The sequence below is a fragment of the Podarcis pityusensis genome (genome assembly GCF_964106645.2).
Source record: "Podarcis pityusensis genome assembly, chromosome: 6".
NCBI classification, from domain to species: Eukaryota; Metazoa; Chordata; class Lepidosauria; order Squamata; family Lacertidae; genus Podarcis; species Podarcis pityusensis.
The window spans coordinates 2,479,632-2,495,420 of record NC_138030.1 but is presented as its reverse complement, the minus strand read 5'-3'; the positions used below and the strand labels follow the sequence as shown (position 1 = coordinate 2,495,420).

Sequence of the window (15,789 nt, the reverse complement as noted above, 5' to 3'; positions counted from 1 at the left end):
TGTACTTATGAGACATTTTAAGGGACGTGGGTGGCGCTGTGGGTTAAACCACAGAACCTAGGACTTGCCGATCAGAAGGTCGGCGGTTCGAATCCCCATGACGGGGTGAGCTCCTGTTGCTTGGTCCCTGCTCCTGCCAACCTAGCAGTTTGAAAGCACGTCAAAGTGCAAGTAGATAAATAGGTACTGCTCCGGCGGGAAGGTAAAGAAGCGTTTCCCTGCGCTGCTCTGGTTCGCCAGAAGCGGCTTAGTCATGCTGACCACATGACCCGGAAGCTGTATGCCGGCTCCCTCGGCCAATAAAGCGAGATGAGCGCCGCAACCCCAGAGTCGGCCACGACTGGACCTAGTAGTCAAGGGTCCCTTTACCTTTACCTATGACACATTTTATGTGGTGCTGAAAACCATCCTGTGATCCTATGGAACCAAGGATGAGTTTAAAATATAACAAACAAACAAAAATAACTATTCCCATTTCACAGGTAGAAAACTGAGGTTGAGAAGTTGTAACATGCCCAAGATGACTGTGTGAACCCATGCTAATGTTGAACCTGAGCTTTCTAACTCTTGAAAATGGAAATTAAAATAAATAATGCAGTTAGGTGGGTTTTCAACTGACCTCCTGATTATTACGTGTTTTATGGGAGGGAGAATCAAATGTTCAAACTTGCCTCTAGATTATAATTTTAATTGTGCCTGGCTAGGAAGCAGAGATTACCAATATTTCCGATAGCAGCCTCCACAAAAGTAGCTCTGATCGACCCTCTTGCTACACATTTTTATAGTATGAGTAGGCCTTTGCATACCCTGTGCTTAAAAAGTTTTAAGTTCTGTGCCTACAACACCCAAACAGGATATTGCAACTTGTGTACAAATTATGCAAACTGAGTTTCTGCACGCTTTTATTCTGCAGCTTTTACTATTTTCATATTTTCCATTCTGGTTTAGCTAGCCTCGGGGAGAGGCCACCGGGAGTTCTGCAAGGTACCTGTGCCCCTCCCCCCCACCTCTCCCCCCCCCCATGGCCCTGGCTTCTGAGGTTTCAGCCCACACAATTCCAAGCATCTGTTCACAGGCACCATGGCTCAGAGCCTGCTCCTTAGCTCCTACCCTGAGAGCCGAAGTTCTCTGCTAGCTGAATTCTGTGCCTAATACCATACAGGAGGTTTTCCCTGCCCTCCGCGGAATTGCAGCAGACACGTGCCACCACCCTGGGTACAGGACGCCAAGATCATTGCTAAACTAAGAGGAGTATGAGGCTCATAGTGCAATCTAAACCCAAGACCAACCGGGGATGAGTGAGTTTGGATCTGGTGGATCTTGGGCTTTCCGATCTGAGCCAAAGCTCAGTCCCTCACCCTGGTTCAAGCAGGGGCTCAGCCAGAGAAACTTACACCTGCGTAAGTCCCTGAGATGGGGGTATTGTGGGGGGAAGGCAAGGAGAGTCACCTGCTCCAGTCATGTGACCAAGTGCCTGATCCTCAAAACTCAAGCCCCACCCCTTCCAGATTAGATGACAGTAGCCCCTTCCAGTGGCTCCTCAACAGAGTGTAGAATAGGGGTCACTTACGCTGGTGTAAGCTATACCAGCTTCCCATGTTTAGGACTGCTCTGTAAAAAATATTCAGCCACCTTCATGAAGCCAATGGGCAATGAACAGAAGGCCACTTAGTCTTCCTTGGCCAGTGTTGCCCATTTAAGCTGCTATGGGTGATTACAAACACAGAAGCATGCAGAAAAGGTCTTAGGAAATGTATTCCGCACTAAAGGATTGGAAAGTGACACCCCAATGCATAGGGCAGGGATTCCCAAACTGTGGCCCATGCACTACCAGTGGTCTGCAAGCTTCATTTAGGTGGCCCGTGGCATCTCTCCATTAAATACTCATACTGATTTTTTAATTGTATTTTTATTGCTTCTTTTCTTTCTTATATTGTATTTTATTGTAAGACAATTTGAATTCTATGGAACGCAAATCGTAATACAATAAAACACAACGTAAGAAAGAAAAGAAGCAATAAGAATACAATTAAAAAATAACACATAATCTAGAACAGTGCATTACTACTGCTTCAAGAGGCAAACAAATCATGAAGTGATCCACCAAGACCATCAGCGATTTTCAAGTGGTCCATCGACTAAGAAGTTTGGAAATCACTGGTATGCAGCCTGTAGCTGCTTTGTATCAAGTCAGACCATTGATACAGACCAGTGGTTCATCTAACCCAGTGCTGTCAATAATAATAATGATATATTTTTTTCTTTATACAGCACCCATCTGGCTGAGTTGTCCCAGCCACTCTGGGTGGCTTCCAGCAATACCGACTGGCAGCAGTTCTACAGGGTTTCAAGGAGGGAACCTTACCAGTCCTACCTTTGGGCTCCACCCCATTGGAATTGAAATGCATCCTTTTCTGGCACTCAGTGCAGCTCATCAGGAACCTGGTCACAGCTTCTCTTGGAAGGAAGGCGTAAGTTTCAGCAATCTGGAGGAGAAACAAGAAGATGACATTGGTCCACATCCTGGATGCGTAAGTCAGCCCCACATGAGCATATTTTGCTTTGCTGTTTTAGTGCAGGTTGTACAGAAAATGTCAATTTATTTGTTATTTACCGTATTTTTCGCTCTATAGGACGCACTTTTTCCCCTCCAAAAATTAAGGGGAAATATGTGTGCATCCTAGGGAGTGAATACAGGCTCCTTGGCTTCAGCGATAGCAACGTGGAGCTTCCAAAGCGCAGAAGGAGCACTCCCTCCGCGCTCCGGAGGCTACGCTTTGCTTTCGCTGAAGCCTGGAGAGCGAGAGGGGTGGGTGTGCACCGACCCCTCTCGCTCTCCAGGCTTCAGGAATAGCCGTCTAAAGCCTTTGGAGCGCAGCGGGACCTCGCGCTGCGCTCCAAAGGCTTCGGGTTCCTTTTGCTGAAGCTGGGAGAGCAAGACTCTCCCGGCTTCAGCAGAGAGGGAGAGCTGCGCGGCGCCCCTTCAGTGAAGCGGGAGGAGAAATGGAAGGGGCTCCGTTTCTCCTGCCACTTCACTGAAGGGGCACTGAGCAGAGAGGGGGAGATTTTTTTTTTTCTTGTTCTCCCCCTCTAAAACAAGGTGCGTCCTATGGTCGGGCGCGTCCTATAGAGCGAAAAATACGGTATTTAAGAAATGTATATTCTGCTTTTCACTATATGTCTCAGAGCGACTTGCAGGGAGGAGTAAAACATGTAGAAACTAGCCAACTGTACAAAGGTAAAAATTATACTTGTTCCCCCCCCCTTTTTTTTGCATCTGGCCCCATCCACCTCTGGGAGGTGGCCTCCAGAAGGTTACCTGGAAGGGAAAGTGGCCCTTGAGCTGGAAAGGGTTCCCCATCCCTGGTTAGACAGTTCCCCTTAAAGTTTACCAAATTCTGCTTCCCTGGCATTGCTTTCTGTTAGTTCTACTCCTGCCCCCCTAGAGCAACGGAGAACAAGTCTGCTCCTTCTTCTGCATGACAGCCCTTCAAATATTTGAAGACAGCTATCATGTCACCCCCTCAATCCTCTCTTCTCCAGGCTAAAGAGAAGCAGCACTCACTGATCTATTTCCTAAGGCAGTTCCCAAGAAGCTCTGTCACTGGAGAGGAAAATGAACATTCCCAGCTTTACCTAACAAAGACATTTTAGGTAGGTGCAGGAGATAGGCTTGATGATGCTGACTGTCCTTCCAGAACTAATATTATTTCATTCCTGGTCCCTCCCAGGCCCATGAGATGAGGTGAGACAGTCGCCTTAGGCAGTAGATCTGGACCTGAAGAGGACACCACTTGTCCCTGCCATGTCCCTGCCTCCGTCAGCAAGCCACGGCACTGTCACAGGAACGCACACACCGCTGCCTCCTCTGCCATGGGCAGCCCCACTGCTGCTACGGGTGTCCCCCACCACCACTGTGGGTTTCGCTGGTCCCTCCAGCAAAACCCAGCCATATTCCAGAACCTGGCCTTCACTGATGGAGAAAACAGAATGCTCATTCGCTTCAGTGCCCAGCTGTACAGCACCATGCACACTGCTGGTGTGATATAAATGCAAGATGCTGGCTTCAGCCTTTAAAGCGCCGAATGGCCTTAGATCAAGGTATCTGCAGAACCGCCTCCCCCAGTATGATCCTGCCTAAGAACCCCATTCCACTCCGAAGGCCCTCTTCCATGGCTACTTCCCCTCTGGGGTGTGGTGGGAGGACCTTCTCAGCTGCAGCCCCCAGACTTTGGAACAGCCTCTGGCAGGACGGGGCGGTGTCACTGCCCACAAATTTCCAGCATGCTTTTAGACAAACTCTGTTTACATTTTCATTGTTACTGTTTGAATAATATACTGTTCTATTTGTAATTCTGTCATTAGCTGCCTTGAGTACAGTTTCTGTAGAAATGCAAAATATAATGTAATCTGTGCTTATATTTTGGAAAGTTGCTCACTGCACATTTGACCACCTCTTAAGCTATCGTGATCAAATTTCGCATGATGATTCCTGAGATCAAGGACCAGGTTTTCATCTATGTTTGGTTACAGTTGGTTATCATTTTGAATCAAGATGCAAAACGGCGCTTACTTTAACCAACTGGTTTCAAACCTGTCCTTATTTTGGGAGGTTCTTAGAATTCTCAAGCAACACCAAATACAACACTGCCTGTAAATGGTACGTGTGGAAGTCATAGCAGCTGTGACAGCAAGAGGTTGTACCCAGACCCAATGGCTCTCTGTTCTTTAGCCAGTTTTGCAAACAATACTTTTGTAAGATCCCCTTCAGGGTGCAGGTCTCCAATTGCCACTTCCCAAATACCCAGCACTTCTTCAGGCCCAATATCTGCAACTGCTTAGAAAGTCTCAGAACAGGGGAACCAGTTCAAATTTATTTATTTCTCTCATCATTTCAACCTACTCACCCTTCCAAGAACAATCCATTATTCTCCCTACCAAGGTTATGGCTAACAATGACAGCATGCTTTCTGCAGGGAACTGATAACACTTTAACAAATATTAACAACAGGCAGGGTTATTTGCACTCTACCCAAAAAAACAAAGCCACAACAAACAAACCTCAATAAGGAAATCCTAATTTTGTGAGAAAGAAGCAAAAAAGTCCATGCTCAAAATAAAATTGACATATTTTCAACTGCCCCTCTGCCAACGTGATAGTTAGAATATGAAATTCTGAAAAATCTGGCTGGCTTCCATTATTTCTGTGACGGCATCTGAAGAATGTTAACGCTTTATTTTGTATTTTTGTAAACCACTTAGAGGGCTTTTTAAAAAATCAAGATGTAAATAAACTTAGATAGATAGATGATAGAGATAGATAGATGATAGATAGATAGATAGATAGATAGATAGATAGATAGATAGATGATAGATAGATGATAGATAGATGATAGCTAGATAAGGCTGACATTTCCAAGGCCCAAATCTATGCTAGGTTTTGTGCAGTTAAATGTCTGAAGAACTATAGAAGAACAAGCATCACATCAGCATCAACAGTTCAAACATGCTGATTTTAAAAATGGAAGCACCATAGTCATTCCCAGGACCTACACCCAAGTACTTTGTGATACTCTTACCATAGCTTTTCATGAAAGACTGGAGAGCAGGTTTTGAGCATGAGCATGCTCAAAGTCTTGACTGCCCAGAGTAGCCTCGCGGAAGCTGCTCAATTGGCCAGAGGCTGTTCTGTGTCATTCCTGTTCTTTCTGCATTTGGTCCATTGTAATATTTCCAAAACTGATTAACTATGGTTGTGGCAAGAGTGCCAGGCTTAGTCTAACCTCCAGTGCCAGCACAAAGCCCTGAAAACAGACATCTTCTGCTTCTGTTGCTATTGTTATAGAATATATTTATCATCAGTAAGAAATTCACAACTCTTCCAGTGCTCACAGGAATCATATAAGATCCCTGATGCTTCCATCTATCCTCATTTTACAGGTAGAGAAGTGTGACTAAAGGGGCAGCAACTTGCACCCAAGGCCATTAAGCAAAGTCATGACTGAACTGAACCGGGACCATGTAGGAAGCTGCCTTATACCGCCTCTGTGGAGCCCAGTATTGTCTCCTGTAACTCACTGGCAGCAGTTCTCCAGTGCTTCAAACAAGGTGGCAATTCCCAACCCCACTACCTGAGCTCTTTGCAACCTAGGGAGTCTGAACTTGGGACCCTGGATGCTCAAGGCATGTGCTCTACAAGACTGAGCTCTGGCCCTTCCCAGGCACACACATTGTGGGGTTAGAAAAGCCTTTTCAGTTTCCCCCTCCTGATTCCCTGCCAAAGTGGCCTCCTTGTGCTGCTGCGAATGCCAGCGGGTCCCATGACAGAAGCGTGGGGCATTTCATGTCTCAGCAGCAAATCAAGGTTTTAGCACATTTGAAAACACAGAACCGCATGAACTGTCTGAGATCACGTTCTGGAAAAGAGATCAGCAATGTCAAGAACAAAGCCTTGGAAGAAGGGTCTCTTTGTCTGATTTCACAAACAAAAGCGTAAGAGATCAGGCCGAGGATCCGTTTAGTCCAGGACTAGTTCCAGGAATGGAGTAGCCCACCAGATGCCCCATGAAATGCAAGGGCAGAACAAAACAGAAATAGTCGCCCCTTCTTGCCTGCCCTCAGCATCTGATAGTCAGGTATACACTGTCTCTGAACATGGAGGCTTCATTTAGCCCTCACAACTAATGGCCATTTACCACCCTTGCCACTCCACCAATTCGTCTTAAAAGCCTCCTCAGACAGAAGCTACCTCCACCTCTGAGCATAATCAATTCCACATCTGTGGTGTGCCAGTCCTGAACTTACTGCCAATCAATTTCCATCCATTGTTGCTTAAAAGAGGCTTAAGTCCAGGAGTGGAATTCAACATCACGCTCTTCTAGTCATTTCATCTGCGCAAGCACTGCAACGGCACCTCCTCTCTTCCCCCTGTAAACTGTTCTGTGGGTTCTCATGACTGCCGCCACCCCAAGCTAATTTCAAGGGGCACATGGGGGGAGGAGCCCTGTTGCACAAGTCGCTGAGCTTCCATTTCCACTGACAGGGCTGGTTAAGCGAATCCTGCCCTATGCCAGTATTCCCTGTTTCTGCACAACAACATCATGCATTAGGCATGTTGACATAATTTATTTATTGCACTTATATACCTTTCTGACAAGGGACCCAAGGTGGTTTGCAATTTTAAAATATCAACACAAATAATGATGTAAAATGTAAAGTTGGCCCGAACATTGTCATACTCTCACACCCTGGTTCTAAATATATTTACTCGGCTTGCTGATTGTTGTTAGGTTTGTTTGTTTTTTACTTTTACTGTTTGCCGCCCAGGAGACATTGCTAATTGTACAGCATACAAACAATGTAAATAAATAAGTATGCTTCACATGTTAAGGCAGCTTCAAAAATCATATTCAAGTATGCTTCATATTTTCAAGCCAGGTAATAGGGAAGAAAGACAGATTTTACTTTAGGAAGGGGCTACACGTTCTGGCACCTTCAGCTAAAAGGTTCTCAGGTATAAAGGAAAACCTGAAGAGAGGATGTCAGGCAAAGGAGAGAACACGGGCCTAAACACACCAGTGGCCTCACTCTTTGTCTCACTGTAAAACAGATTTATATGATCTGAACTGCAGCCTTACAAAACCACACACAACGGGCCTCATTTTTCATAGTAGGAGAACCATGCCTCCGGCAGGAGAGCTCAGATAATGGCCTGTTTCTCTGTGGCAAAATTGGGCAAGAGCACATGATAATGTGTATCATTAAGTTTGTGTCTCTTCTCAGGATCCAAAAAAAATATGAAGATCCTCTGCCAGATCTTTCAGATTAAATAGCTACATTATAGGATGGGATGTTATTCAAATAAATAAATAGCTGTGGCATTAACCATATTGCTAAGTTTAAAAAAAAGGTGGGATGGAGAGGAGGAGTAGGGAGAAAGTCATATTAGAGACTAAACATTCTTAGCAACACTGGAGAAAACACCCTCGGTTTCCTGTTCCAATTAACCCTTTTCAGTTTGTGCGCTGAGAAAAACATATATGTGTACAGTGGTACCTCGGGTTAAGTACTTAATTCATTCCGGAGGTCCGTTCTTAACCTGAAACTGTTCGTAACCTGAAGCACCACTTTAGCTAATGGGGCCTCCTACTGCTGCCGCGCTGCCGGAGCACAATTTCTGTTCTCATCCTGAAGCAAAGTTCTTAACGCAAGGTACTATTTCTGGGTTAGTGGAGTCTGTAACCTGAAGCGTACGTAACCTGAAGCGTATGTAACCCGGGGTACCACTGTATGGTTTTTTTTAAAAAATGAAAAGAACTTTAGGACACATATCACATGAGATCACTCTTAAAAATCAAAACAGAGAAGGAAAAGAGACCTGAACCTTTCTAGAAGAGAGAGAACTAAAAAAAAAAAAACCCTCAGTGATTTTAAAAGAGTGATTTTTTTCAAAGAAACAAGGCACCCTGGTTTTTTCTTTAAAAAAAATAATAAAGATACCTATCTCCACTAAGTGGCAGCACAACCCAATTTTTGCTGGCAGGCTAGGAAGCAGCAGGGCAAAGAGCAAGGGGGGGGGCGACCTGGTCCCACACTGCTTTGGAGATGCTAAGAGGGTTGTTCCCTAAGCACTTGCCAAGGCCTCCTAGAGCCCCTTTTGGCTGAGTGGCCACCCTGCCTCACCTCCTTCTCTCAAGGACCCCAGGAGTCATTTGTCAGCAATTCCCCTTTCAGGAGCTGCCCAAAGAAGGGATGCAATTCAGAGGAGGCTGCTTGGCTAATCGGAAAATGAGCTGAAAACTGCATCCCAGCAGTGCCTCATCTTGCTCCTTCCATTTTTTAGTTGAAAGTGTGGCAAAAGCAGCAGTGAGTTTCATGAGCCGTTGGGGAAGCCATCCTGATCTGGAGGAGGAGGAAAAAAACAACCCCGAACTCTTCTGATCCCAAATGTGGAGATCTGAGCAAATTCACATGCTGCTTTCTGCCACTTGCATCTTCTCTTTTCCCCCTTGCAGGAGCAACCTGTTCTTGAGAGCAATGTGGTAGCAGCTGGGATTTGGCTTACTTGGGCGGTAGCCTATAGCAGCTTCCATTATCAGAAAAAATACAAAAAATAATAACGACAACAGACCACAATAGTTGCTTTGGCTGAAACTCTCCAGTTTCCAGCTCATTAGCACACTTTTCTTGCTGGGTGTCAGCCACTCACGTGCTAGGAAAAGAGAGCAAGTAGAGTTGGTGTATGAATTGACCCTTAAACCCTGGCATGAAGCTCAACCTACCAAATCTGCTATTAATTACATCAGCATGTTTATATACCCCCTTCTTCCAAGCAGCCTGGGTTAGTAGATAAGGATACACCCTCTTCTTAGCCTCCTGACAACCCTGTGATGTAGGTTTGGCTGAGAGAAAGTGCAGTCCAAATTCATTCACACTGAGCCTCATGCCTGGGGGCAGGGGGGCGATCTGAAACCAGAACCCTCAGGTTCAAGTCCACCACTTCATGCACCTCATGTGCCTGGCCTGATGAAATCCCACAGGATTTCCACAGGAATCTCAACCACCTGAAGCAGGGAATGACAGCAATGGTCTTTCTTTAATGTGTCCCAACTCAGTCTTGGTAAACTCAGTGAACTGGTAAACAAGCAACTGATAACTGCTAGCTCCTCTAGCTGCCATATTAATAACTCTTCCTCCCTGCTACCTGTCTACAACATGGCCATATCTGGAAAGCAGGTGGGAAGTTACCCCTGGTGGTTCTGAAGCAGTACTACAAACGTCGCCACTTTCATGTTGTGATCTCATTTAGGAAGTTAGTTCCTTAGCGCGGACTAAGAGCTGTTTGTGGTGAGAATGCCGCTGTCCTGAAATACCTGCTCAGGTATGGGGACAGACAGATCTAAGAATGGCTCAGGCCCAAAACGATTTTCAGTTCCAGGGCTGAGTCCTAGAACAGGTGCAGAACTGCTTGCTGCTTTGAGCATGTGCAGAATGCTTGCTGGAATTAAGGGAAGGGGCTTCCAGACTGGAGAGCATGACTCTAGCTGGTCTTCTGAGTCCTAGGATGGCCATGTATACTACCTTACAGTGGGCAGTCTGTTTCAATGAGTCCTCTACTTGAAAGGCTGTCTAGTCCAAGGCAGTTTAAAGATAAACAACCATAAGAATGGGGGGCTTGAAATTGCTGGTCATCAGTTAATACCTGGACAGCCGACTAAGCAGGATTGCGGATCATGTTTTCCCCACTGCGGTGAGATGCACTGTATTTCTAGTCATCAGCTATTATTCCACAAGTTGGTATCCAACTAAGGTGTTCTGTCAGTGCAAGGATTTCCTTTTGTACAACCCCCCCCCCCCCATGTGTCCAAATCTGCACTGATTTGAGATTTCTGCCAGGCTTTAAGATTCCTTGCATGGATTAGAAGGCAGAGAGTCCCCTGCACTGTGAATGTTTTGAAAACTCAGGAATAGATTGAACCCCTAGAACAAATTTGAGGGTGGGGAGGGGAGCAGGGAAGTCCCAACATTGCACAAGCAGAAATCATTGTGCCGATGGGATGCATTACTCAGCACTACTTTGGATAGAACCCAAACAGTACATGATGCACCTTTACTTATAAATTAGCAAATACGTTTGTAAACTGCTATATATGCTAATTTATGCAAATCTGTGATGGGGCTTAAGTGGTCACTCTGTTGAGTCCCAGGACCCTTTCAGAAACTAAGCACAGTGTTAAGTGTCATCCTATGCAGGAGGCAGCTGGATTGCGTGAGGAAGGGTTAAGTTCACTGTGTTTATGTAGTTTATCACAAAGCCCACTCCTGAGGCAGGTAGCTATGTAGTACAATGATTTCTCTGCCACCTCTTTAATTTCTTTTGAAGAAGTACCTTTCTTGCACTTCCCCATATTAGGGACACCAGACTGCAGCACTCTGGCAGTCCCCATGGGGCCCTTTCTTGCAAACAGTCAGCTAATTTATTTCTGATAGCCTACCTAAGCAAGCAGAGAATTACCTCCAGCTCCAAATTATCAACCTGATTGGCTGCCCTCTGGAAGTGGAAGACAAAGACGAACTCTCTGCTGAATCTGGCCTAGTTCTCACAGAGATAGTAAACCTGCGTCTTGGGGTGTGCCACTTCAGACTGCAGGTAGGAACTCACACCAAACGCTCCCTCTGCCAAGAAAATCCCTACATGCACAAATGTAGCCTATTGCATAGAAGGCTAGGCCTTTTTTAAAATCTTCCCTAGCTTTTTTATGTTCAGGGTACTTTTGAATTTAATTTTACCATTTTGGTATGGGGGCTCATTTTATCACGCAGACCCCTCACCTGCATTCTGAAGTGGTTCAACCCAGAGACACAGTGCTGGGGCGGGCAAGCACCACCGAGACAGGGTTCACCCCTGAATCTGGCATCTCAATATTAATTCTGGTCCAGTGCGGCATCCCCGATGGGGGCACCAGAAAGGGAAGATGGCTCAGAGCCCTCCCAGGTCAGGAGGGGATACAGGCCTGCTAATGTGATGAGATCAGCTCAAGCAGAGGGGTGGAGCGCAGCAGAGCTGCGGCTTTGCTGGCCTGAGAAAAGCAGGCAGATCCAGCCTGCTCCCCTGAGGCTCTGAAAGGCATAGATTAGCACTCCCCGGAGCCAAATTGAAGGAATTGGGGGAGGGCCAGAGCTGTCTACTGTCGAAACAAGCAGAAAGTTTCCTGAATTGTAGTTGTACTGGTGGCCTTGCCCTCTTCCATTATGGAGAGGTCATCCGCCGATAGGCAGAGAAAATCGGCACAGACAATAGCTTTGCTGGCTGCGTGCAGAGGCAACGGCAGGGGCAGCCTCCAGGTTGCCCAACCTGCCGCTGCTGTTAGGGGACAGGGAATATGAACAGGAGCTCTTTGCTCCCTGGGAAATATGCCAGAGGCAAACAGAGCCCAGCTGGGGAAGAGAGGGACAGGCCTGCATTGCAGGAAGTCAGGCAGCCATGTGCCCTGTGGAGGATGGGCTCTGGTGAAGAGGTTAGAGAGAGGGAGGGAGAGAGAGAGAAGCTGAGTCTTCAGCTGCACATTTAGCCCCCTGGATCTCCAGCAGCAACCAAATTGCTGGCAGAGGTAGGGGGGCCATGGCCGCCTTGCAATTTTTCAAGCAAGCAGAAATCCAAATGTCACAGGAAACCACAGTGCAAAAGCTGCAAGCTGTGAAGCCCTCAGAACGCCTCGCTTGCTGCATTCAGTTGCTTGGTGCCCCAGGAATAAACAGAGCAGCAAAGAATTAGGCAAGAGATTGTAGGCCCCAAGTAAAGAAAGAGAATGGAGAGGCAGAAGCTGCCCCAATGTTCTCCTACTAGCAAGACCCCGGGGGCCAATTTATCTCCAGTCTAGCTAATGTGACTGAAATAGGGATATATGGAAAGAGATTGAGCATGTTACATGGGAAGGGACAGGGAAGCATGTGTTATTACTAATGATAACAACTGAATAAATAGCATTCATTCAATTGAATAATAGTCATTCAATCTGATAAATACTTCAATGAATAACATAAATGTATAGCCCACCACACAGGAGCATTTAGCAATGAAAGCCGAGAAGCAAGCATAAAATGTTACATCAAAATTTAAATGAAACATTCATTTCAGGAGTACAGGCATGACAACTGCTGGATTCTCCCAATCTGTTGTCCAAATTTGCTTGGCGTATAATTTTAATGTGCACAACCAAGCCACCTGTCCCTCTAGTCAGCATCCTACAGGAACCTCTGGGAGATTCTGCAAGCTGTAGGAGATGGCAATACGGAGGACTGTATGTCCTAGGAAAACTAACAGTCTGGGCCAAGGAAAACTGAATTCTGCATCTTGAATAAAAATGTCAATTAAGCCAATCTATTCCCATGTTAGTGGTGTTTTTAGTTCTAGAGACTTGTTATTATTTTCATTATACCAAAAGTTTGGAATATATTACTGATGTCTCTGGCCCCCTTTCTGTGTCTGTTTCAATATTTCTAACCTGTGGTGATTCTGTTTATGCTTAATTTTGCAGTTAATAAAAATAACTTTTAAAACCTCAAGCCAATCTATATGGATTTGCTTATTCTGGGGACGCCATCATCTTCTTCTGCTTATGAAGGGGAAGGGCAAAAAGTTAGCTAAGAGTTTTTGACGTCCTGCCTTCTGATTTCTGGCTTAAGAAGACTGGAACCTTCTGCGTTCCAGATGTGTGCTCAACTTCTGAGCTTCTGAGAAGATACCATGATCACACATTCAGATCTAAGCTAGGTCTGCAGCACTGAGGACTAGACACCTGCTTTTTAAAAAACAAACAAACCAGCAACCGGCATTCTACAGCCAACACCAAATGTGAAGCAGAAAAAACATACTTGGCCTGTCTCAAAATACCTTCCCAGTCTCAGAATATGAAGTTTGCATGTACGGTTATCACAGTAGCCCAAGAGCTACTAGGCCTCTTTAGCATTTGTCCTAATTCTTTTTAAAGCTGTTTATGCTAATAACCTATCACAAAATCCATTACAGCAGAGCCAGAGCAGTGTATGAGCTGCAAAAGACCACCATAAATGCATGAGGCGGTCTTAGGCAATCTACCATCTTTCCAGCTTCGGCCTCCTACCCAATTCCATTCGCCGTATTGCTTTAATATTACTGATGATGATGATCTACATCATAGGGCTGTTGTAAGGACCCGAGACAATGCCCGTGAAACACCTTTGAGTGCTCAGGAAACATTATATATCTCTTAAGTATTGCTAAGCTGTGGCAAGAGGTTCCATAGGCTGAGCATGCGCTGAGTGGCGGAGTCCTTCCTTTGTTTAAGGAGCATTTCCTTTTCATCCTGCATGGCTGGTCACTGCCTTCCCTGTGCCTTGATGCTCATGCCTGGCCCCTCCCTTCTCTAAGCACATCTGCCATGGCCATCTCCTCTCCCCCCACCCTTCTTCCACTGATGCCCACTCTGATCCCTCTTAGCCAGTCCTTCTCACATGCAGGAGCCTGTTCCCTAGTCAGCCCCCCTCTGGGTGTGTGAAAAGGGGGGCATAGTGGGATGTGGCCACTGGCCCATTGGGGGCCTCTGTCAGTAGTACAAAGACAGGAATCTCACCGCCCGGTATGTCTTCTTCTGCCCGGCATGTTTGGGTGCTTTGCCTGGCTCCGCCGAGCTCTCCACATGCATCGAGTAGATGATGTCAAAGAAATCTTCCACCACAGCGACGCGCTTGAGAGCGATGCCCTCGGGCTCCGACAGACCATCTGCCCCCTACAACAGCGCAGGCAAGTCAAGTTAGTCTCAGGAATGGGTGACAGAGGTGAAGAAAAGGGCTGCAGGATAATATGAGCGGAGGGAGGGAAAGGGAGAAACACAGAATCCCACTCCTGCCAAGGTCTGAACATGTAAGGAGAAGGGGTGTCTGAGGAGGTTCCTATCAGGGCAAGGAGTGTGATATTTGCTGCTGCTGCTGCTGCTGCTGCCGCCACCAGAGACCAAAGCCAAAATGGGAGAGGTGAAAGCAGGAGAACCCATGAAGAAATCCTCCTCTTCTTATTTATAGCAATCTCATCAACAGACTGGGTTGTTGTTTTTTGTCTGGGCCACCTCCATCGCCCCCCTGCTGGCTACACAATGCTGGCTATCAATCAGCAAAAGAACTGCTAGTTGTTAAACACCTGCCTTTTAATCGAGCAATTTCAACAAAGTTGCACATTATCAAGAGAAGCAACTTCCTGATATATTGAAAGAAACGTAAAATTATGTAGAATTTATTAAGTAAGCATCTACCACTCGAGCTTAGAAGATAGGTGACATATTTATTAAGGTTTTCTTCATTATTTAATACAGAAGCATACCACAGCCTCTCCACCAGCACACACACCATACTCACAAAAATTGACAGATGCATTTAAAACAAGAGCTCCTGGAGGGATCCTATTCCCGCCGGAAACAGCAGGATTTGTACTTGGTGCTGATTTTACATAGCGCCAAATGCAAGGAGTCTTGCAAGGGACCATTGGCTTAAAGAGTGCACTCCCAATTGTTTCCTTGCAAAGGGAGCTTGTGTCCAACACTGCTTAAATGCAGTGCCAAATGCAAGTCCCACTGCTTCCTAGAAGGGACGGATCCACCTGATCTCCTATGATGTTATGTGATTGTTCACAGTGGTTCCCCAACCCTGTCTTAAAAAAAATACCGGTAGTTGCACAATTAACATTTTGCCCTTACAAATTCATACTGGATTCAGTTCACGAAATCAATGAAAACTTTTGGTGATTAACCTATCAACTCTAAATCTATTTGCTAAGTGTTCTGAACTCTCAACCCCCTCCTTTAACAATGTGCCACCAGCATGAACCCTGCTCAGCTAGAAATTCTGTAGTGTCTGGGAAGAAGAGAAATAAAGGGCATCATAAATCAATACAAAAAAAGTATACATGTAAGCCAACTGCCCACAACTTTGTTCTGAAGTCTTAGCACTCACTGGACAAATCTTGAAAGCTGGTTGATGGGGCAGAACATTCTCCACGTGTTGTTCCTTGTAAACATGAGGGCTAGAAACTTGTTTTATGGCAAAAAAGAAAAGAAAGCTGCAATTTCGAGAAAGGTGCCTGGGTGTCCTTCTCATTACTACACTACTGACCTGACTCGTTGCCTGGCCATTTAGAGCGCTAAGTGTCACACATTCCCCATGTGTACTGCAAATGTCCAGTGTGCTGAATGAGCGGATGTTTCAGCTTGCAGAAGGAGAGCTAGGGCAGGGAGCAGGCTAGACAGGTGCATCCATCAA

The 15,789-nt window shown here is 45.9% G+C and overlaps 1 protein-coding gene across 4 annotated transcripts in view; it reads right to left on the bottom strand.

Moving 5' to 3' along the window:
* NOL4L (nucleolar protein 4 like) overlaps positions 1-15,789 on the bottom strand; it is a gene marked incomplete at its 5' end in the record, with an annotated part of 131,212 nt that overhangs the window by 71,799 nt on the left and 43,624 nt on the right. For 2 of the 4 annotated variants that reach the window (XM_081011128.1, XM_081011130.1), the window contains 2 exons: positions 2,366-2,486; positions 14,112-14,267. In XM_081011128.1, coding sequence (XP_080867254.1) covers positions 2,366-2,486; positions 14,112-14,267 — 277 coding nt within the window. The remainder of the gene's footprint in view (positions 1-2,365; positions 2,487-14,111; positions 14,268-15,789) is intronic. The other 2 variants (XM_081011129.1, XM_081011127.1) reach the window with 1 other exon arrangement.